Source organism: Nipponia nippon, unplaced genomic scaffold (genome assembly GCF_047370975.1).
Source record: "Nipponia nippon isolate SJK-2023a ecotype South Korea unplaced genomic scaffold, ASM4737097v1 scaffold_4, whole genome shotgun sequence".
In the NCBI taxonomy this organism is placed as follows: Eukaryota; Metazoa; Chordata; class Aves; order Pelecaniformes; family Threskiornithidae; genus Nipponia; species Nipponia nippon.
The window spans coordinates 12,078,320-12,102,968 of record NW_028262358.1 but is presented as its reverse complement, the minus strand read 5'-3'; the positions used below and the strand labels follow the sequence as shown (position 1 = coordinate 12,102,968).

Sequence of the window (24,649 nt, the reverse complement as noted above, 5' to 3'; positions counted from 1 at the left end):
TGCCTTTCTGCTGGGTCAAGTGCTGCTCCCTCCCGGTGGAAATGACCCCCAAACCAGATGCCCTCCTCTTGCGGGGAGACCCCGGGTGACATCTCCCTCCTGTGCCAACCGTCTGTGTTTTGCAGTGAGCTATGGGTGCCGGGGTGTTTTACCTCAGGAAAGGGGTGAGGCGTCGAGAGAGAACATGGCGGGCGGCAGGCGGGGCTGTGGGCGGGCGCCATGGAGGCGGGGTCGGGACGGGGCACTGGGCTCAGGGCCGGCCCCGCGGGGGCAGGGTGGCGAGGCGCGGTGCCTGCAAGCCGTAGGGTGGCGGGGGGTTGGTGGGGAGATTGTGTCCTGCTGGGGAAGGGGCCGGCGAGGCAGCGGTGCCGGGCTTCCTCCTCCGCCCGCCCGCTTGCCTCCTCAGGGACACGACGGTCCGACAACCGCGGGGACGACCGGGACCAGAGGGGGCGCAGGGACAACCCCCCCACCCCACGCCCACGTCCCACGTGCCCCGCCCGGCCCCACGCCGCCCGCCCCGCCAATCCGCTGCGCCGCCGGCCGGCCGGAGGCGGGGCTTCAGCGGGAGCGCCGCGCCCCCTGCCTCGTCCCCCCGCCCCGCCCCCCAGCCCGCCTACGGCGCGTGGTGCGAGCCGTGGGGGACTCGCGCGGCTGTTGCGGCGGCGCCTGGCGGGTAGGCGGGCGGTGCGCGCGCTCGTGCTCGTGTGGGGAGGCGCGCGTGACGAGCGGGAAGGCGGACGCGCGGCTCTGCCGCAGGGCAACAAGTGAGGCGCTTTCCGCCCCCTCCAACAGCCGGCCCGCCCGGCCCCCCGCCGCCGCCCCCCGCGCTTCGTTTGGGGTGTTTTTTCTACCCCCGCATCCCTTCTCCTCGCTCACAGCCCCGCCCCGGCCGCCGGGCCGCCGCGGGCTCGCACCTCCGCCCGGGCGCGGCGCGGCCGGCCCTGAGGAGAGAGCGGCGGCGGCAGCGAGCGCCGTCCCGCGGGGAGGCGGCGGGACGGGACGAGCCCTCCGTGGCCGGCTGGGCGCCGCCTCGGCATCGCCCTCAGGTGCGGAGCCCCCGCCCGCTGCGGGGGCTGGCGGAGCGCGGCGGCGGCGGCATGGAGCTCCGCCGGCCGCTGGGGCCGCGGTAGGGCGGCAGGCCGGCGCCGGGGGGAGGAGGGACCCCCACCGCGTACAGGCGGCCCGCGGCCGGACAAAAGCATGGTGGATGTGGAGGCGGCGGCGGCAGGAAGAACCCCGGCGGAGACCCGCGGCAGCCTGGCAAGGTACGTGCGGGAGGGGGCTCGGCTGCCGCCCCCGTCAGCGCTGCCTCTCGGGGCGGCGGGGATCGTCGCTGCGAAAAGGGCTGAGTGGGGGCGGGAGAGAAAAAATGATGTTTTAACTTAATTTTTACCTCCTCTTGTTTTCCAGGTCGTGAGGGTTTTCTTCCTCGTAGCCCCTAGCTTATTTGTATACTGACAGCTACAGGCTGACGGGGCGGGGGGGGGGGGAAACGGTCGGAGACGTATATATTTATTTGGGATTTTTGGGGCTTTGTTTTACATTTTTTTTTTTCCCGATGGGGGAGGTGACAGGCGGTGGAAAGGGTGGGGTTAAACTACGCGGACGCGACATCTACCCTGGCCCACAGGAGCGCCGGCAGCCGGCACATGTTGCAACAAACTCGGTGAGCGGAAGGCAGAGGCGCAGTCTGTTGGCATGGATGAAACTTAGGCCAGCTCAGCCGAGTTAAATGACCGTATGTTTGTCGTCGCTTTTTTTTTTTTTTTTTTTAACGTGGGGAGGAGGAGTTCATGCTGAAACGGTGAGCTTTTTCCAGAGAAAACCTGAGGCGTAGGGTTGCTGCAGTGCTGGGTGCTGCTGCAATCCTCTCCTTGGCTGGAGGAGAGAAGCAAAGGGGAGGACGCGGGCAGGGTAGCGCCCGTCGGGTTTTCTTCGGCGGTGGTGGCGGAGCTGGAAGACTCGCACAGCTCGTGGGGTCAGCTAATTAGAAGGCTGTAACCGAACAGGTTAATTATTAATACCTGCGCAGCTTTAGGATTTTGCTGTTACGGTACAGTGCTGAGGTGGTGGCTCTCAAGTATGCACTTTGGTGAACCTGAAAGGGGGAAAATGATATTTTTGCTAGAGTTGGCCTGAATATATTGTGTTCCGTCACGAGATCATGCTTTTTAGTCCTTTAAACTTCCTGAGATATACAGTGCCCCGCCAGGAGGGGACTTAAGGTTACTCGCCCTGATTGTGGCCAAACTGCAGCTCACAATTCATTAGTCATCCTGCAAAAATTTATGGTGAAAGTTACTTAAGTAACCCTTTAGTCTGACTTCCCAAAATGTTCAGTGCTGTTCGAGTTGATTATTAAACACTAACTTTCAGTTTTAACTATGTAAGTGAAGTTTACTTGGTTCAGTTGCTTTTTTCTGCCTGATTTTTTTTTTTAAATATAATTATTTTTGGCACAGTGAGTTTGGGCACAGAAGAGTTTAATCTGGCTGTGGAAGGATGTATGCATAAAATTACATGCTAAATATATAATCTGAAAGTTGTTGAGGAAAGATGATTATAGCGTTCGCCTTTGAGGAAATTTCTGGTTAATTATTCCTCCCCTGTCTTAAAGAGAGGCAGTCTCGAACTTAGTTCTCTTTTAAAGTTGCTTAAAAACGGTTTCATGTTCTTGCAGTTCCGCTTTTGCGTCAGATTTTCATGGTGTCACGGAGGGGTGTGTGTGCGGGTGGGGTGGGGGGAGCCGATGACACTCGGGTGAGTGGTACAGTTGGTGCTTTGTTCAGGTGAGGAACTGGCTGCTGGCAACGGCTGCCTTGTCACCTCAGTCACCCAGCCTAATACCTGTTGAAACCACTGGAGGAGTTGAATTAGCTCCGAATTATTACCAAATGCGTGGAGGAAGCAAAACAGAGAATCAGCTTTTCTAGTTCAGCAACTGTGATTTCTAGTGGTTTTTTTTGCCAGGCCGTGAACAACTTGAAAAGAGAATAGACTCTTTAAAACACAATATTGCAGTGGAGATGAATTAAAATACAGAATGTTTGTCGTACACTTAAAAAATATAATGCTCTCGGTTAGAATCGAAATCTTTTGGCTTAAAGGAAACCCTGATTTTGCTGATTGTTTTGAATGTGTGACTTTCTACCTGACATGTTGTGCAATACTGTTGTACAGCTGTGAGGAAGCTACAGACACTGCATAAAGTGATCAAAAATTAGAATTTGTTTTAAGTAATTCTGTCATCTGTAAACTGGTTTTGCTTGGATTTTTGCTTGTTTCTTTTCCCCATATACTATAAATAGACGAGGAAAATGAGGTACAGCAGCAAGGTAACACTGCTGAAGGGCCTTGTTTTGAAGGTCATGCATTAGGTGACTGGGAGTGCTAGCTAGCTGTCTGATGCCCTGTCTCATAATAGAGCTCGCTAATCTCCCTAGAGATTGTTCCTAATGAACACAATGTCACTGGTGGTCAAAAATTTTATTATTGTCTGTAAGCTCCTCCTAAACTTTTTAAATACTTCTGGGTAATGAAGATGCTGCTGAGGAGATCAGTATAAAAGTAGTGCTTGCTCAGAAAGGCTTTGACGAAAAATGAGAAGTGGATAAAGTGGTTTTGTATTCTGTGCTGACACATATGCAATTGTCTGCATGAATAAGTTACACTGTAGATGGAGGGAAAAAAATATGGGATTTGAGTCTTCATCTTCTTGCCTACCCATCAGACTCTTGGGAGAATGAAGTCTTTCAGAGGAGTACTCCTCCACGGTGACTTGTCAATGCCAAGAGCCTTAGCAATTGTCATTTTACTGCCACCTGGTGCAGCTATTTTTTTAGTGGGACTAGCTCCAATAGTGATTTTTCCTGTTGAGTGTGTGAAACCATTTGAAGGAGAACAAATGGTGGTGATAAAAGACAGTCTATGTCAGTGCCGATCGTATTGAAACATAGGATGTAGTCATCTGTCTCCTACCACAGCCAATATTGTCGTTATCACAGCAGTCAAGAAGCAGGGATGGCTTGTCATCGGTATGTGTACTTGACTGAAACCTGTATGTCCGTATTTCTCCAAATTAGCTAAAGGAGAGGAAAAAGATGTAACAGTATCAGTTAAAATCCTCAGCCAACTTCTTTGGTAGCGTTTTTCAGCAGATTACTTCATTTTTGACAAATAAATACGTGTCAAATTATCTTGTAAAATCTTTACTTCAGACAGCTCGTGAAACTTCACAAACTTAGTTACTTAATGGGCCTTTTCTGTGTGCTGTCAGACACAGGGTTTTGATAGAAAGTGACTGAGCAGCTCTGTCAGAAATGCATCAAGGGTTGGCATTCCAGATCTCTGTGTTTTACTGGATTCAGTTATGTTTCTTGCTGTAAAAAGCCCATTAATTTATTCTTTTTCAGTTGAAGCATTTGCACTCTAAATAGTAGAGCCTGGTAGGTTTCTTTGTAGGTTTGTCACACACTTAAAGCTTCTTAAACTGTGTAATTCTAAAACTTGCCAAAGGAGGGGTGGGGGTGGAGGGAGGCTATTGGCAAGAGTATACTTACTGTGGCAACAAGGTTTTAATAATCTGTTTTAGTTAGTTTGGTGTGGTTTTGTAGAAAGCACAGAATACAGAAAAAAGATGCATTTCATTAAAATAAGGAGACTTTTAATGTGTCTCGTTTTCATGTTAATGTTTCTGGAAAGCCATTAGAATTGATCACCTTCCAAAAGCTTGAAACCATTTTTGTCCCTTTCATAGGTTGTCAGTTTGGGATTTTTTTCTTAGTATGTCTATTTATTATATTTTCTGTTACTATACAGTAGAAGTACGTAAGTAATTTCGAAGGAAGTAGGCATCCATTTGCTTTTCAAATTCAAACCTTTTATGATCTTTTTCAGGTATACTCAATTTCAATTCCTAATGGGCATTTGTAAAATAACGTTTTTAATCAAAGTGTTAACAATTAATTTAGGAAGAAGGTGTGGCCATTATGGTTTTGTGCATGTGAAGTCACCAGATTAGTATTCGATGTTTCTAGTGCGTTGGTAGGCTATATTCAAACAAATGCTTCACATGGTTTAGAGAAGAATTTGTGCCCGTGAGTGCAGTTAACAAAAATTACTTATGTAGTCTCCCTGTTATGCCATGTTCTGACCTTACAAATGTATATTTAGATGTTTTTATCAGGCTGCTAATACTTTGCAGTTGCATTCCACAATCCTTTGCGCTTAAAAATCAGCAAAAAATAACCAAGAAAAGATGATGATGATATAATGAAATACAGGCTCTTCCCATAATTTTAGTACGGAGTGAAAAAGTCACTAACCGAAAGTTAGGGAATAAGTATCTTGGATCTGTTCAGGCACATTTTGCTTTTTACATAGGAAGCACTGACAGGTATCTTGGGCTTGATCCTGCACTTCTCTTGTATCGATTTCACTGGGCCTTTTAGGATTTAAGAGGCAAGTGAGTAAACCTTCCAAGTCTCTAGATCATGTAAAACCCAGTGAAAAGACTGGATCATTAAAATGTCTTGTGATGAACTGTGCAAAAGAACGATTGACTTGATGTCTCATGAGAAGCAATTAGCATTTAAATAAGGAAACGAATCCCAGCGTGTGATGGGTGTGGTGCTGAGATTTTTAAAAGGAGAATTGATGAAACAATTTCATCAGCAGTTGGTTAAGAAAGCTTTGTTGTTTGAGAGAAATACAATAGTAAGAGCTGAAAAGCATTTCACTTGGAACTAGTTTTGTTCATCTTTGTAAATAACTTCTGAAATTTAGCAGCTGCTTCATCTTAAACTCACAGAAAAGTTACTCTGAGAGTGGATTGACTCACTTAATTTGTAAGTCAGCTCTTAAATCAAATGAGCAAGAAATCTTGAGGTTTGGGATTTTTTTTGTGGGTGACTAATTTTATTCGTTTTCTAGAAAGATTAATTCTCAATGGTTTATTAACCACCAGAGGATATGCATATTTGTATGAAACTTACAGTAGCAGTGGGGTACTGAAAGTTTGTGTGCCCTGCCAAGGTGTGCGTGCATGTGGGGTGCTCAGCTTCCTGCTGCAGCCACCTGCCGTTCAGCTTGCACCCGGTTTCCTGCTGATAGCATCCTTCTGTAGGCTGGTTCCGAGGCACAGTGGCTAAGGCGGTACTCCTCTCTGCACCCCCAGTCTGTTGTGCTGGCGTAGCTGTTTGTGCAGCTGTGCGGCGAACTGAATTGAGGAACCAGGGGGGTTGAGAAATAACCTTTCTGTTTGCTTGTCTTTGGGGTTACATATAACGTCATACGGCAAGCTATGCAAGTATGGGAATTCATGGACTGGGGAAGGATGGGATTTTTAAATTCAGTTTAAGGAATGGTGCAGCTGAATGTCAGACTGTACCCTGAATTTAGAGCAATGATATTTTTTAATCTGATATTTGAATGTTAGCAAATGGTAATGGAAGGCTGTCTTTGGGATGGAGAATGTTATTGCAAACTTATAGTTCATTTACTTTCGAATAAAAACAATTAAAAGACATGCAAACCGGCTTAAAGCTGTTTACTCAAACCACTCTCAAATGTACTGGATACTTTGCATTGGTGTGCAGGTAACAGGTACAGAAGTTGTTCCTGCTTGGATTTAGAAGTCTCTAATCGGCTTAGGTGCTTATCCGCCATTAACAAAAATGGGAGTTAGCTGCTTAACCTGCTTAAAGATCTTTTTACAAAATCCTCCTGGTACTTATATGCATCTTTAGCTGCCTAAAACTGCTGGAGAAATTGTTCCATTTTCCTTAAATGTCATAGGCTGGAATGAGATCTGTATCTTAGGTTTTACAAGTTTGGAGGAGGAAAATGAACTTCCCTACTTAAAACCCCACTGATGTTCTGAACTTTAAATGAATTCTTCAGAAAGATGAAAAACTTTTTTCCTGTGCTTGTTAATTACACTTGAAACCAAAACCAATTAAAGGTGAAAATCTTTTCATGTATTTGCATTTTAAAATGTAGGTTTTGCATTCTTAAACATTTATTTAGTTCAGTACTATAAATTCAGAGGCAGATCTCAGAATTCTGACCTGCATATTCACAGTTTGAATTTGGTTGGAATTCACTTTTGACTAACCGCATAGCACTTGCAGGGAAACAAGTGGCTTCCCTGCCACTGGGAAGGCACTTCCCATGGCTGGGAAGGCTGTCATCCCACCTGTGCATCCCATTACCCAGCTGCTGGCTGCAAAGGCAGCATCTCATGGAAGTCATTGAAAGCCAGTGTCTGATTACTTTTAACCCAAAAACACAGAGTGGTCACTGGGGGTAGTAACCTCATCAGACATACCAAGTTACAGCATCCTTGCTTTTGAAACATAGTTTTTAGTAGTGTGGCTTATGTCTGACAGTTTAACATGGGCAAGAAGACAAAGCAGAGGTAAAATTTTGATGACTTGAAGTATGGTGCTTAAAGGACGGTTTTGTTAGTTGACTAAATAGTGAATGCTCTCTATGCAGACATAAAGGTGGTTGGAATATGGCTAAGGCAGTAGTAATTACTGGTTTTAAGATAAAGCTGGAAGAGATGCCAGGAGGAGATGAATTGTCTTGTTTGTGGAAATTATGGTTATCTGCATCTTGAATAGGTATACTAAATCACCTTTTTTAATTCAAATACAGCATAAAAGTAAGAAGTAAGACAGTGCCTCTCCAGCAGACTTTTAAAATGTCCATTGCAAACCCCAGTGATGCTTTCAATGTGTTAGACATTCTTCATTCTTTATTACCAGAACTAGCATTGGTCCACATGCTAACTATCTGGGAGGAAGGCAGTCCATTATCCACTTCCTTAGCTTTCAGGTAATTATGGGAAGATAACACTCCAGCAGACCGCACTAGGAGTAGCGGAAATGGGTGGGTCAGGCTAGTTCAATAGCTAAACAACTGACTTGATTACAAAAAGTATTAGACACATTCAGACCCCCGGGGTGTGTCTTGTTATGGTTGAGGTTGCCTAAAGGCTAGCTGCTTCTGGTGGACCAGTGCTGGTGCTTCTCTAGCCCTGCCTGTGGGACCTCTGTGGATGAAGGTGGGAACAAGATCAGTTGCGTCAGGCTGCAGTGGCAGCGTGCTGGTACATGAAAGCTTAAGCTGATTGAAAATGGGCTCTGCTGTGGTCTTGGCTTTGTGAGTCTTCCCTCTCCTGAACTGTAACTGGTGTTTGTGCAGCACAGCAGCAAGCAAATCTAGTGATGTGAGCCAGCTGAAAACTAATTGCTGCTTCATTGCTAGGTTCATCATCCTCTTTAGCTCCCTGAACTGACTCACCACAGTCAAATCAGTGCAAAGGTGGGATGGGACTGTGCAACAGGGGAAGGAATAAATTACAGGAGTGTGTCAGCCATGACTGAAACTGTTTTAAATGCCATGGAACTGTACCTGCCGACTTGTAATCGATGTGATGAATGACAATTAATTTTCTTCCAAGAAATATTTCTCTGCTGCCACTCAGTTAAACCTCTTCATTCTTTGTAATTTACTGTTCGTTCAAGCTGAAGCCTTCTCAAAGGTGTGTAAAAACTGAAGTTCGTAAATCAGAAGCTGGCAGGTCTGGGTTATTCCTAACAAATTGCACAGTGTCATAATTCTAAAGCTTGAACTGACCTTAGAATGACACGTGATTTTTTTTTTTTTTTTTTGGTATACTGGATTGGGGAAAAACAGGTCACTTTTACTACCATGAGCCCTCAAATACTGAGGTATTAAACTTTTAATATTAGTTTTTATAGCAAGTTGAGATCTTACCCTTGGTTGTCAGTGTGAAATCTCAATTACTAAAAAAACCCCAAACCAACAACCCAAATCCTTTTTACCCTTAAAGAAACTAAACTTTTTTAATCACAAGTTATTTTGCATGTGCAGTTAGGAACACCTTCATAGATGTTTAGTGTGGCTGCAGGTATGTCAGTATATGTGGTGTACATGTGGAGCTTTTTTATCCTTTTTTATCCCTGTAGAAAATCATGGCCAAACTCAAGTAGTTTATACCAGTAGAAAAACTGGAATATACATTAAATCTGGGATTGAGTTTACAGAAGACTTTTCATAATGACCAGAGGGCTTTTCTTGCATATACTGTGGTCTTCTATAGGAACACTTGAAACAATTCAAATATGAACTGAACATTCTTTCAACCAATCCAAGGATATAATTTTAACAGGTAAAAAAAATATTGAGGCCTAACTTGCATTGAATTCAATAGGTACACAATATTTAAATATCTTCTTAATTAAACCCAGACCTCTTATGAGAGACACCTATAATAACTTAAAATATAGACAGGGTTGGGATGATCTGAGTGATTTACTGGCAGCTGACTTTCTAATTAAAAATGGATGAAAAAGTAGACCACTCTCCAGTTGAAGGTTTTGTGACTTTATCAGTTTGCTTCAGGGCTGGAAGTGTTCAGTTTGAGACAGTGAAGATCTGGTGGTATCTCTTCCATCTGCAAGTATTCTGTCAGGCAGGAATTTCACACGAACTGGTTCTAATGAAGTAAAAATAAGTTTTTGTTGTCCTGAATTACTTTGTAAAGATAACTTGATGCAAACTTTGTGGGTGTTGCTGCAATATTTCTAAGCAGCAGTATAAAGTCAACAAAACTTTCGTTTCATAGATGTAATTTTAAATGGTGTACCTTAACAGGCAGCATTCTGGTAACTTCTCTTTCCTGTTTGAGGAGCTAGAGGGAGGGAAACACCTGGAACTAGTCAAAATGGTGACAGGAAACATAGCAGTAGTATAACTTACCCTGAAGATTTTGGGATTCTGCTATTTGGAACTTACCATTCAGCAATAAATGAAAGGACTATTCCGTCTTAATACCACAGTTTGAAGCTAATGTCAGTAGTCTCAGGACAGCAGTCAACTAGGCTGTTAGGAGTAGGGAGTTTTGGATTCATTATGCTTTTACAAACTTTAATGTAGCAGCGATTTCCCCACCTTTTTGTAGCAGCTTCTGACAAGTTAACTTCTTGAGTTTAATCTTAACATAACTGCTTTGAGCAATGCATTTTAAACACTGTGCGTCATCTGATTGCTTTGAGAAGCAAGACTTTGCAGAGAATAAACCTGCTGACATGAGGTGGTAGTAGTCTGAGAAATTTAAATGTTTGTAGTGCTCACAGATCCCTTCACATAGCTGCAGGGTCTGTCTGCATTGCACCTAGAGGAATTGGCTTCAATGATAATCTGATTGTCTACTGACAAGCTTATAGGATGGTGTTCTTACCTGATGAAGACTGACTCTTAATTCATGTGATTTGGAGTCTTGGTGAGATTTGGTGATGGAGTGTGGTCAAATTTGCCTTATGCTGTAGAAGAACCTTGTTGGAACATGTTCACTTGGTTGTGGTTGTGACTTGGATGAGGCTTGAGAAGCTGCAACTGGAGCCTTGGTGTTCTTTTACTTCAGAACTGTAGTTTGTGTGGGGTGCATGATGACTTTGTTGTCTTTCGTGCCTTCCTTCTATAGTTATTGCACAGTTTTCTTGGAAGCAGCTCTGTGGATCATAGGAAACAAACGAGGTGGTATAACTAATATAATAAAGCCATTTTGTGTGTATTTACATGGTGCCAGATGACAGAGACTATCTGCCTGTGTGGAGAAAAATATTTACCTGTTCTGTAGTTAAAATAGCAACTTCTATTCTGTAAGCCAGCTGTGGTTCACAAAACTGCGCTGTGAATTACAATTCTAGATTGTATTTAGAGAAAATGCCCTGTATTTTATGTACCACTGCACTTAAAATTCTATAAAGCATAGTTACGTTCTTTTGCGTTTCTAAGACTCGTATGTTGTGTAATAACCTTCAAGAGATGTTTTTGTAAAATCATTTTTATTTATGAAGTAGTAAATGCAACGGTGATATTAATTTCCACCTTACGTGCTGTTTGAGGCTATTCCTTAATTGCTGCATTCAATCCACCACAGGAAAGAATCCAGATAGGCTTCTTGGAATGTCACGTTCATAATATGGTAGCTCGTATGAGTGAGAAGTGAGCTGTTCAAATATGGACTATTGCTTTAGTGCTTGATTAAAGTCAGTCAAAGTTTAGATATATGTTCTTTCATTTTCACTGTAGTTTTTCCTTGGCTGATGGCAAAAGTTTGGGTTGTTGAAAAGAGTTTGCGGGCCTCATTTCAATGATTAAAACAATAGGCCTGTGAGTACAACATTCTAAAGGTTTTTATTCAAGCCAGTTAATTACCATTGGATTGAATAGCACATGTTCTTTAGATCAGCTTGTCTTACTTAAGTATATTAGCCACTAAAGAAAAAAAAATTAAAGAGTTTCTGTAGGATACTAGATTAAATGCCACATGGAGTGAGACGTTTTCTGTGTGGGGAAATTGCAACAGTTTGTATCTTTCCTTTTTTTAACACCATTTCAGTTGGAAACTAGGGTTTTTCACCCATCTGTGTGCAGACATATGGTTGTTCAGCATATTTTTAGAAGCTGGGTCTAAGCTCTTACCCCTGTGACTGCAAATGTGATGTGCCAAATGAATTGAGAGTGAATGGTGCAGTTATTTCCTGAAGTCTGTAGGTAGCTCCAGTGTTGCTGCTGCTGCAGAAGTTTTTGCTGTAATTGGGAGGGGGTGGTGCAATGTAGAACTCTGTGAAAACTACCAGTGAAGCTGAGAGGCATTATTTCAAAGCAGGAACAAAAGCATATTTGAAAACCCTTCTGTAGGAATAGGGCTACAGGTGGGCTATCAGAAAAGGAGGGACAGCGGAGAGCTTTGTCGCTACGCCTAGGGTAACTCCAATGCCTGAAGTTTGGAGATTGTTTTCTTTCATGTAAGAGGTGTCAATCCTTCTGTGTCAGTTTCAGACTTGAAAAGATAGTGTTGAGTTTGTAACCTATAAGATAAACCGTTGGTAGAGTTCATGAGGCCCCAAGTTTATTATCAAAGCTACTTTGTGAAGCGGCTGAGTGCATGGACAAGAGTTAGGGGGAGTGGAAAATGAGGAGTAACAAGGAAGCAGCACCAAGTGTAGCACAAAACTGGTGGAACCGTCTATCATTCCATGCAGTGTATGCTTCATTCCCTTAAATTGTAGGGCATGGTCCATGAGGAATCAGGTTAGTTAAATGTATTATTAGGAACATTGAGGTGTCAGGTCCAGTTAATCTCATTACCAGACAGCCAAAATAAGTGTTGATTAGTGATAATTTTAGTGGTAAAATTTGTGGGTGCTGGAAGCTGAATTGAGAAGATCCAACTTCATATGGGTCACAAGACAATGATGACTTCCTGAAAAATTAAATGACAGAAGCTCAGTATCACCCACCTGCCATGAGGGTTTTGGACAACTAGTTATGTGTGTGGATGTTCTAAATGAGAAAGCTTTCTAAGCTAATGGGAATATGCCGAGATGTGTGTGGGAAAGTGTTCTTTCTCAAATTTTGTGGTTATTTTGGAAGTAATTCTCCCTCCTTATGTTTAGCAAGACTGAGTATGCTGTCTGGCTTGCGCCTTATCCCAAGCCCCATTGATATGTAGCTCTAAAAAAGTCTCCACAACTTCTTATTCGTGAGCTTTAAGTACTAAATGCCTTTTTTGTTGTTGCCATATAAAAAATTACCTAAGGCGGGGGGTGGGGGGGGTGGGGAAGATAAGGTTACTCAGAAGTGCAAAATAGTTCCAGAAATCAATGACTAGGACTTCTTATTGTGGCAAAGAAGGAACAGCGGACAGATAAAGGTTTGTTATATAGCTGGTATGGCAAATGTACATAGAGAAAATAACTGCAATTTTTTTATGTTGTATTTTCCGAGGGTTCCCGTCCTGTGTGGTAATAGAAAAGCAAGTCATTCCAAGTTCTTGCTGTGTGAAACATTGAGGAATTCATCACCAGTGGAATTCATAAAAGTTGAAAATACAAACGGGTACCAAGAGGGATTGGACAAAGTGAGATTAGGTTCAACAACAGTAATTAAGCATGGTTCAAATGCAGCTCCTAGCCCTGTAATACCTTACTACAGAAAACCAGGGGAGTATTACTAGAGAAATGCCTCACTGTACCGTTGGGTTTTTTGGGTGTGGAGTTTTTTCAGTTTTGCTTTTGGTGGTGGTGGTTTTTTGTGGGTTTTGTTGTTTTGTTGGTTTTTTTGGGTGTTGGGGGTTTTTTTTGGTTGGTTTTTTTTTTCCTGTTTTTGTTTTTAGCAAAATGTGCTGAAGGTAACTAGTGGGAAACAGAATGTGAAGTTAGATTGGCTTTTATTCAAACTGTTTATAGTTCTTTATGCCTCAGGCTGCGTTTTAGGAAAATACAAGCACATCCTTTCCCAGTCTTGCTATTTTATTTGGATCTTGAAATTCCATGCCCAAGTTGCACTGATGTATTTTGGTATTAAAATACTGGAAGAGTAGTATTTCTCTTAAAAGGAAATAATATGCTGAAAGATGGCTCAAAGCAGGTGTATGCAGTTCATTAAAACTAATGTTAAAATAAAAATTAACTGCTCTGAATTTCATTGCACTTAGATGCTTTGTGTTATCTTGGTAACTTTCCTCCAACTGGAATATTGTTTCAGACTGTGGTGTTTGAAGAACGCAGGCAACATTGATTTATTCAGTGGTAACCACTGTGACACGCTTCTGCAGAAGCAGAATGCCGATATCTGTTGAATATTTTCCTGTTTTTAAGATGTTCTTCATTACTATTGTGTAAAAGTGGACTTGTGTAAAGTTCTGAGGGGAAAAAAGAGATACGATTGTGTGTGGTTAGAAAAATAGTGTTCAGGTTTTTTAAAGTTGGAAATCGCACATACTTTTTATAACAGCCTGGGGCTATTAACAACATCTTCACATTCTAAAACTGTGTTGTTGCTCAATCCAGGAATCTCTTTTGACTCACTGAACAGAACTGAGGTATTAGAAGAACTGATGCATGTCACAGGAGGTTAGAGGGACTGCATATGGCTTGTGATGTGTTTAATAATAATAATTTTTAAAAATTATCTTCAGAACCATAGTGTCAGTATTGCATGCGCTATTGCTAGAACTACCAGAAGTTGTGCTACATGTACAACTGCTATAAGGGATATCAAGCTTCAAAATGAAGTTACATGGTGAGATCCAAGTCTGCCATAGCCCCAGTTATAGCTAGTCTCTGCAAAGAGAGAAAGGTGGTAGTATCTGTTAAATACCTGAATTACAGGTTTGTTTTGCCAAATTCCTGATAGTTCAGTCCTGAACCAGTAGAGTGGTAGGTGTAGTACCTGCAGGGAGTAAGGATTATATTCTATTTTGTCAGCCCCAGTAAGTAAATGGACTTCTAATGCTTGGCTTTGGCAGTCAAATAATGTAGACAGGTTACTCAGCCCACTTAGAAAATACAGCATAACTCTTGTCCTCAGTAGAAGACACAAGTATTTGCAGTTAAAGGTCATGGCTTCTGTCAGACTTCAAGGAGGGGAAAAACTTAGGTGTTTTACCTTGTGTCTGCATGATCTGTTCAAGGACTGGCATTATATATGACTGTTTGCACCAGGGTATAAGTATAATGTTGTCATTGCTGTGATGCTAGATAGCCTCTTGTTAGAGGGTGGAAGGGATTATGGATCCAGTACCCAGGCTCAGTTCCTGGTGGGTTGTCATCCGTGCTGAAGAGGGGAGATACGTAGCTGCTCTGGTGCTTATCTGGTGTGCATTCTCTGGTCATTGTTAGTTTTCTGCTGGGTTAGTGATGTGAACTGATTTCCAGAAAGGCCTGGCAGAGCACCAGAGCCAGTGCTAGGGAGGGATTGGGCCTGAGTTCTTGGAGTCAGAAAGGGAGGAGGAGAAAGTCTCCATCAAAAGGAGGGGTCAGGCAATTAGATCGGTTCAGCTTCTTGTGGATCCACAGCCTGGAACTGCTGCAAGAGGCGAGGGTTGAGGCAGGTAGTCTGGTTAAACGTATTGTTTTTCTTTCTTTCTGGGGTTCCATGAGCGTGCCTAGGTTTGGTTTAGTGCCTTGAAGTACGGATTTGCTACTACGGCTGCACCTGCTGTGGAGCACTTTGCTGGTGCAGGAATGCTCGTGTCAATAAATGCAATGCGGGAAGGAACAGCACCTGAGGTAGTCTGCATCATGTTATCTGATCTTCCTTTCCCAGGGGAATTGTTAATTGTCAATGCTAAATATTCAAGCTGTTTTAAGGGAGTTCTGCTTTGGGTGGTTTGCTTAGCTGCAAATCTGTATGATACATTGCTGCTGTTGAGACTGGTCACTGGTAGTCACAGCTTACTTTTACTGCTGTTGAGCTTTCATGTTGAGATCTGAGAACAATAAATATTCATAAGTAAAAGCATAAAAGAAGAATGTTTTAATAGCAAAAGACTGGTCTTGGAGTGAAGAATTGATGTTTGGTACATCTAGAAACACCATTTAAGTTATTTTTAAATAGAACTATAACCTTGAAAATGGTGGCTGTCTTACCTGTCTTTTGCTCCCTGAAACTTTCCTTCTTTATGTAATGAACAGGAATACTGCATTTTCTTCATCTTGCTGGAAGAGTTTGTGGGTATGCCCTTGCTGTGCAGTGGAATGCAGCACGGGTCACTGTGCTACCAGAGGCTATGCTACCTTTTGAATGCAAGCTAACACCCTTGCACTGTTCAGGATTGCGCTGTGTGAACCTACTTGCTGACCTGAAACTGCTTGTAAAGATCCTTGCTGAGTATTGATGCATTGCATCATGCCCAGTGGTGTTTTTGATAAAATTTAGCCCTTTATTTGAAAGGGAAATGATGGAACCCTCCTGCAATAACAACAGTAATGCCTTTTCAAGTGTTAAGTTTTAAATATTCACCAGCAATCTGTCCACTTACGTAATTTATCGTGGACTTCAGTACTTAAGAGCAAGGAAGATGACTCTTCCGTCAGTATTAAGACACATGAGGTAACAGTTGCTTTCCCTTTTGTAGCTCCCTTCTGAAGACTTGTTCTGCAATTTCATGCTATAGGTATACTCACATTGCAAGGGGGAGCTTGGGATGGATATTCATCTCTCTACAGAGACTGAGACAGTGTGTAGAGTGCTGCAGAAGAAGCTTCAATGTACAGCAATTGGGCATCTTAGTAAGAGGCTCCACTGGATAAGAACTTAAATTAAGCATCAATAAAAATCAACAAATATGATCAATATTTGGTGTATGAATGTATGGTTATTTGATACTTGGGTTGCTAACTAGAAACCTGGAATAAAAGAAAGTTCCACTCATTTAGGAAGGTGGCATTCCTGAAGTTGTCTTATGATCTCTCAGTTAATGTGTAAGCAAGCAGTTAATCCTGTGATATTTTAAACACTCAGTGGGTGTTTTGTTGAATATAAGCAGACTGAAATAAGTTAGATACAAACTTGATCTGACTTCTCAGGAGAGATGATTTTTTTTTTTGTTGCTTCATTGGTAAAATTGGTAGGATTGACTGTCAAAATTTATCCATTTGCCACTTGCTTTCACGCTTATCAGTGCCATCTGTGTTTTGATGACCTTTCCAAAGGAGCACCTGCCTGTCCTACGTTGAAGGTTTTTTACTATCTATGGTAACATCTCCAACTCAAATCAAGTAGCACCTTGCTTAAAAACTGTAGGATAGAGAAACTACTTCATAGTTCTGGGCGATGTCCAGCATCTGCCAAAATCTGGATATTGAAGCAAGTTCCAAGTCTTCAGAATTCCTGTTTGGATTGATTATAGGCTGCACTCAGTGACTGCAAATCTAGGTGTGTTCTGACATCTTGCTATAGAGGACTAGTTAGTGCACCATCTGAATCCACTGTGTTTTGTTGTCTCTATCCTAGAAAGGATTGCTTTTTCTGAACTTCTAAATATACTTTGCTTTTTTAGCCACTTTGCAACATTTGTGTCTTTCTTTTGCCTTTTTGTCTTCTATAGTTAAACCTCAGTTAGAGGTTTAAGCTTATTTTTGTGCATAGCAGTGTCTTAGTAGCATCACAAACTAACTTTGAAGTCATTACAGAAAATCAAGTGTTGTAACAGGGCTAATCAGAATTCTTCTGCAGGATCCTAGCTCCAATGTGAGAAGTTCAAACTGATGAACCATGTGTGCCCTTAGTTAGGGGCTGGTACACTTAGATATACGTGTTCTTGGTTTTGACCTTGAGCTTGGTCTCCTCCAGATGTAACCCCTGTCTTTTGTCAGGGGGTATCATGGCCCCTGTTTGTGTAAATTCTTGCCTCCAGAAAAAAGTGTCTCTTATCTGATTAATTGCTGGAACTGGACAGAGTGTGCATACTCTGTGTTCAAGAAGCGTTTGGACAATGCTCTTGGATATATGGTTTAACTTTTAGGTTGCCCTGTGAGGAGTCAAGAGTTGGACTGGATCCTCATAGATGTCTTCCAGCTCAAGAGAGTGATTCTCATTTCATACCAACACTTCTATACTTCTGAATAGGTTCCCTGCAGACATTTGGAATACATCCACTCTTGAGATAAAGCATAAAATAATACTGTTTAAAAACAACCTGTGAACAGTTTCTCACTGTGGTGCATTAATGTTATTTGGACTTAAAGCTTTTGGGGCATTTGGAATCTTTTCTTGTAGCTTATGACTTCTTTTTAATACCTGTTTTCTTCTTTTGGGGTTTATCTTGTTTTGTTGATGGCTGTGTGGTTGCATAGTGAAACTCTCTTTCTTCCCAGGTTCTGCTGGCTTGCCTTTTCCATCCATCTCTTGATCCCAGTGCTGCTTTTGTGGTTCCATAAATCTGTTCCCTTCTATCAGTACCTTAATTTTGACTGCAGTAAAGTGTGAGAGTGGAGTGGAGCTGGAGAGGGCAGCTCCCCCGTTTCTGCAGGATCAATCTTTCTAAATACTGCATCTGTAGCAGAATCTTGGTTTATCCAGAGTATGGTTAATGTTAACCCCTTTTTTTCCTAGCCACATGGATATTTTCTAAAGGCTTTGAACAAATGGACTTAATGTATGCAGTGATACTGATGCATAACTGTGCAGCTGGAAGTTGCATAAGCAGAAATGTCATGATTTATACAAACTTGAACTGATTGCTGAAACAGTCTTCATATCAGTGTAGCTGAGAAGTTGAAAACAGGCGTTGAAAAACTGTGTGTCAGATCGTCTTTGAGTGTGGGTAACTCTCTTCACCTTACCCGCTGAAGCTGGAATAAATTTCTGCAGGATTTTCTGTTCCAGAGGCTCTGTGTGTACTGTGGTTTGCTTTACCGATATATAGTGTTTACCCTTGCATTCTGCTTTTTCTGCCAGCTAGTTAAGTGTTCTAGCGTTTTCTTTTTTAACGCCTAAAGCAGCAGGAATTTTTCAAATAGAGTATTGCTTTGTACTGATCATCTCAGTTCTTCAACAAAACTCGTGTAAAAATGCATCAGAGAGATTTAAGGATGAACCAGGTCACTTGTAGTTTGTTTTTGGCTTCACTAACAGATCTTCTGTTCTCAGCAGTGAAAGGAGGCAGCTGGGAATTTTTGTAATATTAATGCTGATAGAAGAAGCTATTACTGGAATAAGAGGAAGCTTTTGTGATCTGTCCAGATCACTGTCGCTAAGCTATAAGTAGGAAATGGGCACTGTCTTGTACTCTACGATGCTGCTCCTTAGCAAGCTGCCCAGCACACAAAATCTCCGTCATGCTGGCACTTTGATCAATCACTGCAGTGTCAGCAAAGCAGATGAAGAAATGAGATTTGCATTGAGATATGGGCTGTGGGTCTTTACTCTGAAGAGAGGAGGAAAAAAAACCAACAACAACAACAAAAAAAACCCCAAACCACAAAAACCCAAAACCCCCACAAATGCAACACCCACACACACACCCCCGCCCTGCCATTGTGCTGAAGGATGTAATACTATGTTTTGTAATAAATCCAGTTAACTTACTGTGAAACTGCTGCACTGGCATCCTTTTATCAATTTCTGTTTTCAGGTGTAATGATTAAAGCTAATACATATTAATTGCAAAATGGAGGATTCTATTTCAATTTATAGAAATAGCCTTTCTGAAGTCTGATTGTTTTCTATTTGCTTCTAGTTCAGGAATCTCGATCTAATGCTATCAGTAAGTGTTTAATACAACCTGTCTTTGTCTAGTTCAGAAAAAGGACACTTTTTTTTAACAAAGCAGTTTTTATCCCTTTTTCACTTGGTAGCCCTTAGTATTGGTTTGATATTCTTAATGAGTTATATTCTTAACGAATTGATAAAAAGCACATGTAGATAGCTTTTAATTACAGATGAGAAGAACGCTTTCATGCAAAATTGGGGGGGTGTTAAGTCTTAAAACTCTTATTTGTATTGACATCAAATGTCACTTGTTACCTGTCTCTTCTCAGAAGTATTAATTTTATCACCAATATTGGATAGCTTTTTAAAAAGGAGACTGAAAATTATACTGGAAGTGTTTACATGTGGGACTGATAGCATTTACTGTGCTTTATGTGATGGAACCAGTGTCGTCTTGCCAGACTGGTACTTTTCCTGATGAAAAGTTCTACCAAGTTTAACCATAAATGGAGATTTTTCTGTGTAGGATCCCTGTCTCATTTGCTGCAGGGAATTGCAAGGCAACAAGTGAAAAACAGGAAGATTAGGGAGGATCTTGTAGTTACAGAATTTGAATACTTACCCAAGAGACTTAGTGATTTGAAGGATTTTAAGTGATTGAAAATAAAGTTATTTGCAAATGGTGTCTCATTGTGTTCAGAACAGTCTCAGGTCAAGCATCCAGATGACTTACAGAGGTGTTGAATACTCATAGCTTAGTAGCTGGGGGCTGTGGACAGATGAGCTGTGTAGTGCTACATATCCTGGAAAATCAGGCTTCGGCTGAGCTCTTGACAGTCCTGTGTTTGTTAGCTATTACTAAGGGGGGAGCTTCTTGCCCAGTTGTCTCGGGAGTCCTAGGATCATAGGTCAAAACCCACGTCATTTGTTGTTCTAGTGAGAAGCGCTGTAGAGGACAGGGTAGATCAGCACTGATCTGCGTGCTGAACTGTGTGGAATAGTACAAAACACGGGACAGCTGCTCCTCCAGTATTTTTGTCTGTATTGAAAGGGAAGTGAAGAAAAATCATATATAATGGTCTGTTTTGAGTGGAAGCTGCTGTGGCAGTTGAAAGAGGAAGATAAAGTTTCTTTGAACTCTGTGTGGCCAGCCAGTACTTTCTAACAGTTCAGCTGTTTAGCTTAAATAATGGCACTGACCACAAAGTATGTTTTTGTGTTTGAGGTATAGAAGAAAACTACTTTAAAATTGGAACAGTAGACTTCATAGCTGGCTGAGAACAGGATATTCAATAAAGTAGATCTGGCCTGAGTGTATACTAGGATAAATATGCAGATGGTACATGAGGTCACATGAAGGGAGAACAGGGATTTTGTGCATTGTTTCTAGGAGTGGCTTTTTATTTAAATTCAAAAATACCCCCCCTTTGGATTTAATGAGAATGCAGGGGTCAAATGAGAAAAAAAAATGACTAATTGTTTACCTGCTGCTTTCTTACTAAATTTTGTGTTTAACTTGCTGAGGAGTAAAAGAAAGTAAGACTGGTCAAACCAGAGGATATGAGGGGTCAGTCTAGCTCAGGTGTCTGGTGATGGCTGAAAATAAAATGAAAAGAAGAGCAAGTACAAGGTGTACTTCTCAAGTGACTGCTGTTGCTCTGTGACTTCAGGACCTCTGAGGCAGCGTTTACTGCTGGGCTTTTAACAGTGATTATGAATCTTTTATTTCATTAGTTTTTTCTGGCCTTCCAATAATTGTTTATACTCCTGGCAAATGAAAGCGTTTTCAACAGTAAGTTCTGTATCTGACTTAAATGTAGTCTTACTGACTTTCTTATTCATTCTGAATTCTTTTCTAGTCTTACTTCCTGATTTAGAATAGCTTGTTAAATTTTGTGTAGCTTGTAGCTTGATATCCCCCTGGGCTAGTAAACAGTTTGATAGGCACTACTTTAGAGGAACACACTGTTTTCATGTTGCTCCTAGTACTGTGCACCTTTCATTCTGACAGCTGTGGAAGAAAGAGGGATTGATCCATTTTCTCTCTCAGTAAAAACTGGAGATGGGTCACAATAACCTTTGCTACAAGAAAGAGAGGTACGCGTACTATTCCTGCTCTTGCATATATGGGAAACCTCTCCTTTTTTGATTTCTCTTCGGTTTCTTTTTCCTTCCTAGGAATAATTATACTTTCACTTTCTGCTGCCATTCGTTTCCTTTTCCAGTTGGAGGAAAAAAAAACCCAACAAAATTCACGTTCTCTTCTATCTCCAGAGACCTGAATACCAGCAACGCAGCTGGCCAGTTTTGTCAGCCTCTCTCCCAAGGAACAGCCAAGTTAAATGGACAGAAACTGATTGTATGCTTTAAAATTCAGCTCTGCCTGTTACGTAGTTGGAAGGTATAAGAGTGCAAGTATAAAAGCCTGAAACTTAATTGAAAAATAACTGACCTTATCTTACAGGAATTTATTCTATACCCTTAAGTTTACCTTACTAGCAGAAAAAAAGTTTCTCTGCCTGCCTTTGCCAAGCTGAGGGCTCAAATTCTAATTATTACACAGTCAGGTGTTTAAGGGAGACTTAAATGAGGAACAAAAACTGCTGGCTAATTTAGACCACTGTGAAGTGCTGTGTAAAATTCCTAAGCAGCAAATGGAAATTTTACATTCTTACCAGCTTCTTGTTTGCTGATGAAACCCCAAACCCCTACTAGCTGTAGGTATGCACGTATTAAAAGTTTTTGCCTTTTTTTTTTTTGTATAGGTAACCTCTGGTTTTAGGCTACTAACTTGCACGTTCTTGGTCTGAAAGTAGTTTGTATTTTTATGAGATCAAGAACTTGATAGAAAGAAGGCTAAAATTCTGTCATTGTTTTCTCTTTCCAGATATGAGAAATGAGTGTTGGACGCAGAAGATTAAAGCTGCTGGGAATTCTGATGATGGTAAACATTTTTATTTATGTGATTGTAGAAGTCTCAAAAAGCGGCAGCCAAGAGAAGAATGCAAAAGGTCGTGTTATTATACCACGCAGCAAATTCTGGAGAAAATATACTCCTCACAAAGCTTATTGGAACAAACAGCAACAGAAGCTTGAACTGCTGTACAACCCTATTCTTTCCAATATGACTGTGGATGAGAACTTAGTTTCTAACTCAAGTGTTCTCAGCTCCTGTGACCCTGACCCGTGGGTACCTTCAGAAGTTAGTGACTTTGCAAACTTGCCAGACAGGTTCAAAGACTTTCTGCTTTATTTGAGATGTAGAAATTACTCACTATTAATGGATCAGCCAAACAAGTGCAAGCATAAACCTTTTCTGCTGCTGGCTATTAAGTCACTTACACCCCATTTTGATAGAAGGCAAGCAATTAGGGAGTCCTGGGGCAAGGAAATAAAATCAGGGGATGTGACAGTCAAAAGGGTCTTCTTACTTGGACAGACCCCACCAGAGGATAATTTTCCTGATCTTTCAGACATGATAAAATTTGAGAGTGAAACCCACCAAGACATTCTCCTCTGGAGCTACAGAGACACTTTCTTCAATTTAACTCTCAAAGAGGTGCTGTTTCTTAAGTGGGTCAGCAGCAGTTGCGCAGATGTCCAGTTTATTTTTAAGGGTGATGATGATGTTTTTGTGAATACCCATCAGATCCTGGATTACTTGAAGAGCTTATCAAAGGACAAAGCCAAAGACTTATTTATAGGCGATGTGATCAAAGATGCTGGACCTCATAGAGAGAAAAAATTGAAGTACTACATCCCAGAAAGTGTTTATGAAGGTTCGTATCCTCCATATGCAGGAGGCGGTGGGTTTCTGTACTCTGGTGATCTGGCATTAAGACTGAATAATGCATCTGACCAGGTACTCCTTTACCCTATTGATGATGTTTATACTGGAATGTGCCTTCAGAAGCTTGGGCTTGCTCCGGAAAAACACAAAGGCTTCAAAACATTTGATATCGAAGAGAAATACAGAAATAACATATGTTCTTACACAAACTTAATGTTAGTACATAGTAGAAAACCTCAAGAAATGATTAAGATTTGGACACGCTTGCAAGATCCACACTTAAATTGTTAATGTGCATAAGTGTCTTAAGTCCAAATAACTTTCCAGGTTTGGATCTGACTTTCTTGGTGGACCATTGAGGCTCTGTTCAATAGTTTAATTTTCTCTGGAAACTTTTTCCTGTACTTTTGAAAATGAGAATAATACTAAATTTGAGGGGATGGATTGAAGACTTGGTCCTGACTTTTCCACTGTCCTAGTGGTCATTATGTTTCAATATTCATCTTAATTTTAAAAAGGACTTACAGGATGTAATTAGTTGTCAGTGACTGGTTAGCTGTATTGGAAACAGGGATTGCCTACTACAATGCATCTTTCATTAATTGTGATGGTGGAAGATAATTTTTTCCTTGAGTAGTGTTTGTGTGTGGAAACCACTGTAAATTGAAAGCTCACAAATTGGAGGAATGTAGTTTTACTTTAAGTATGAAATGCTCTTATGAGACTTTAACTATTGATTTTCTTAATTTATAGTTTTCAGTCTTTTTGCACCCCAGAACAGTATTTTCTCCTTTACTTACGATCTTTTGTGCAAAGCGTGCCTGTGTCTGAAGGATTTACTCATTTATTGGATGATGCTTTTTTTACAAAAGGGTTTGAAACACCCCATAGAAGAGCTGAATATACAAGGAAAAGGAAGAACAGATTTTGTTTGGAGCTGGGCAGTTAAGTACAGCTAGGTCCACCCCCTGCCCAAAGCTTACGTGAGGTAAAGCTGACTTTGTTGCTCATGTTATTTATGTGAAAAGCTGCTCTGGTCAGTCCTTGTTTTCTGTTTTGGCACTAAATGTGATCAGGTAGCTTGATTTGATGCAAATAACTGAAATTGCACATTGCTTACAAGAGCATGGTTTGGATCTCCTGTAAAGCGGTAGCAAATCTAGAATTGTGCAGATCCTAAGAGTTTTGAATTTTGAAACAAACTTTGAAGTTGCATGATGTCTCATGTAGAGTTAAACATGTTCTCAAAACTCAGATTTTCTTCTGTATTTCCACATCTTGCTTATAAGAGTTATTCTAAATAGTGGTTGCTTCCTTTGTATATGTAGAAGTGCCTGTCTATTTATTGTTCAGATTGAAGACCAAAACTTTTTCTTAAAATATATTTTGTGTAACATTTTATTTGTATAGTGTTGTCACTCAGATATTTAAAAAGAGCATGATATTTTAAATCTGTGAGATGTGTAACATGTTAAATAAAGCTAATTGCTATTTTTGAATTTGAAAAATAAATCGTGATTTAAATATTTCTTGTAATGCTTCATTTGAGACATAATGTTGACTTACAGAGCAGTTGCACTCTGCTCCAAGGCATTCAGTAACTACGCCTTTCAGAAGTTCAGAAGCAAAAGGCTTTATTCATAACTTTCTCTAATGCTTATGTAGTAGACTGTCAAGAAAATGTCACAATTGTGCATGGATTTGTTAGATGGACAACTCTGGCAAAAGCACGGGAACATTAAGTGCCCTAAGAAAAATTGTATGTACACAAATAATTGCCTGTACAATAACATTGCTTGTACAATTGAAAGGAGTCAAGGA

The 24,649-nt window shown here is 41.3% G+C and overlaps 2 protein-coding genes across 2 annotated transcripts in view; both read left to right on the top strand.

The window, feature by feature from the left end:
- COMMD1 (copper metabolism domain containing 1) overlaps nucleotides 1-21,946 on the top strand; it is a 128,450-nt gene extending 106,504 nt beyond the window's left edge. Inside the window, exon 3 of the mRNA XM_087777180.1 lies at nucleotides 21,926-21,946. Coding sequence (XP_087633306.1) covers nucleotides 21,926-21,931 — 6 coding nt within the window. The 3' untranslated portion in view covers nucleotides 21,932-21,946. The remainder of the gene's footprint in view (nucleotides 1-21,925) is intronic.
- On the top strand, nucleotides 21,935-24,358 carry B3GNT2 (UDP-GlcNAc:betaGal beta-1,3-N-acetylglucosaminyltransferase 2). Its single transcript, XM_009467604.2, has one exon. It carries the CDS (start codon nucleotides 21,935-21,937, stop codon nucleotides 23,117-23,119), a length of 1,185 nt encoding a protein of 394 aa, XP_009465879.1. The 3' UTR covers nucleotides 23,120-24,358.
- Nucleotides 24,359-24,649: the final 291 nt, after the last annotated feature.

Coding starts and splice junctions, on each gene's coding strand:
- B3GNT2 (XM_009467604.2), top strand. CDS start 21,935: ATGAGTGTTGGACGCAGAAGATTAAAGCTGCTGGGAATTCTGATGATG.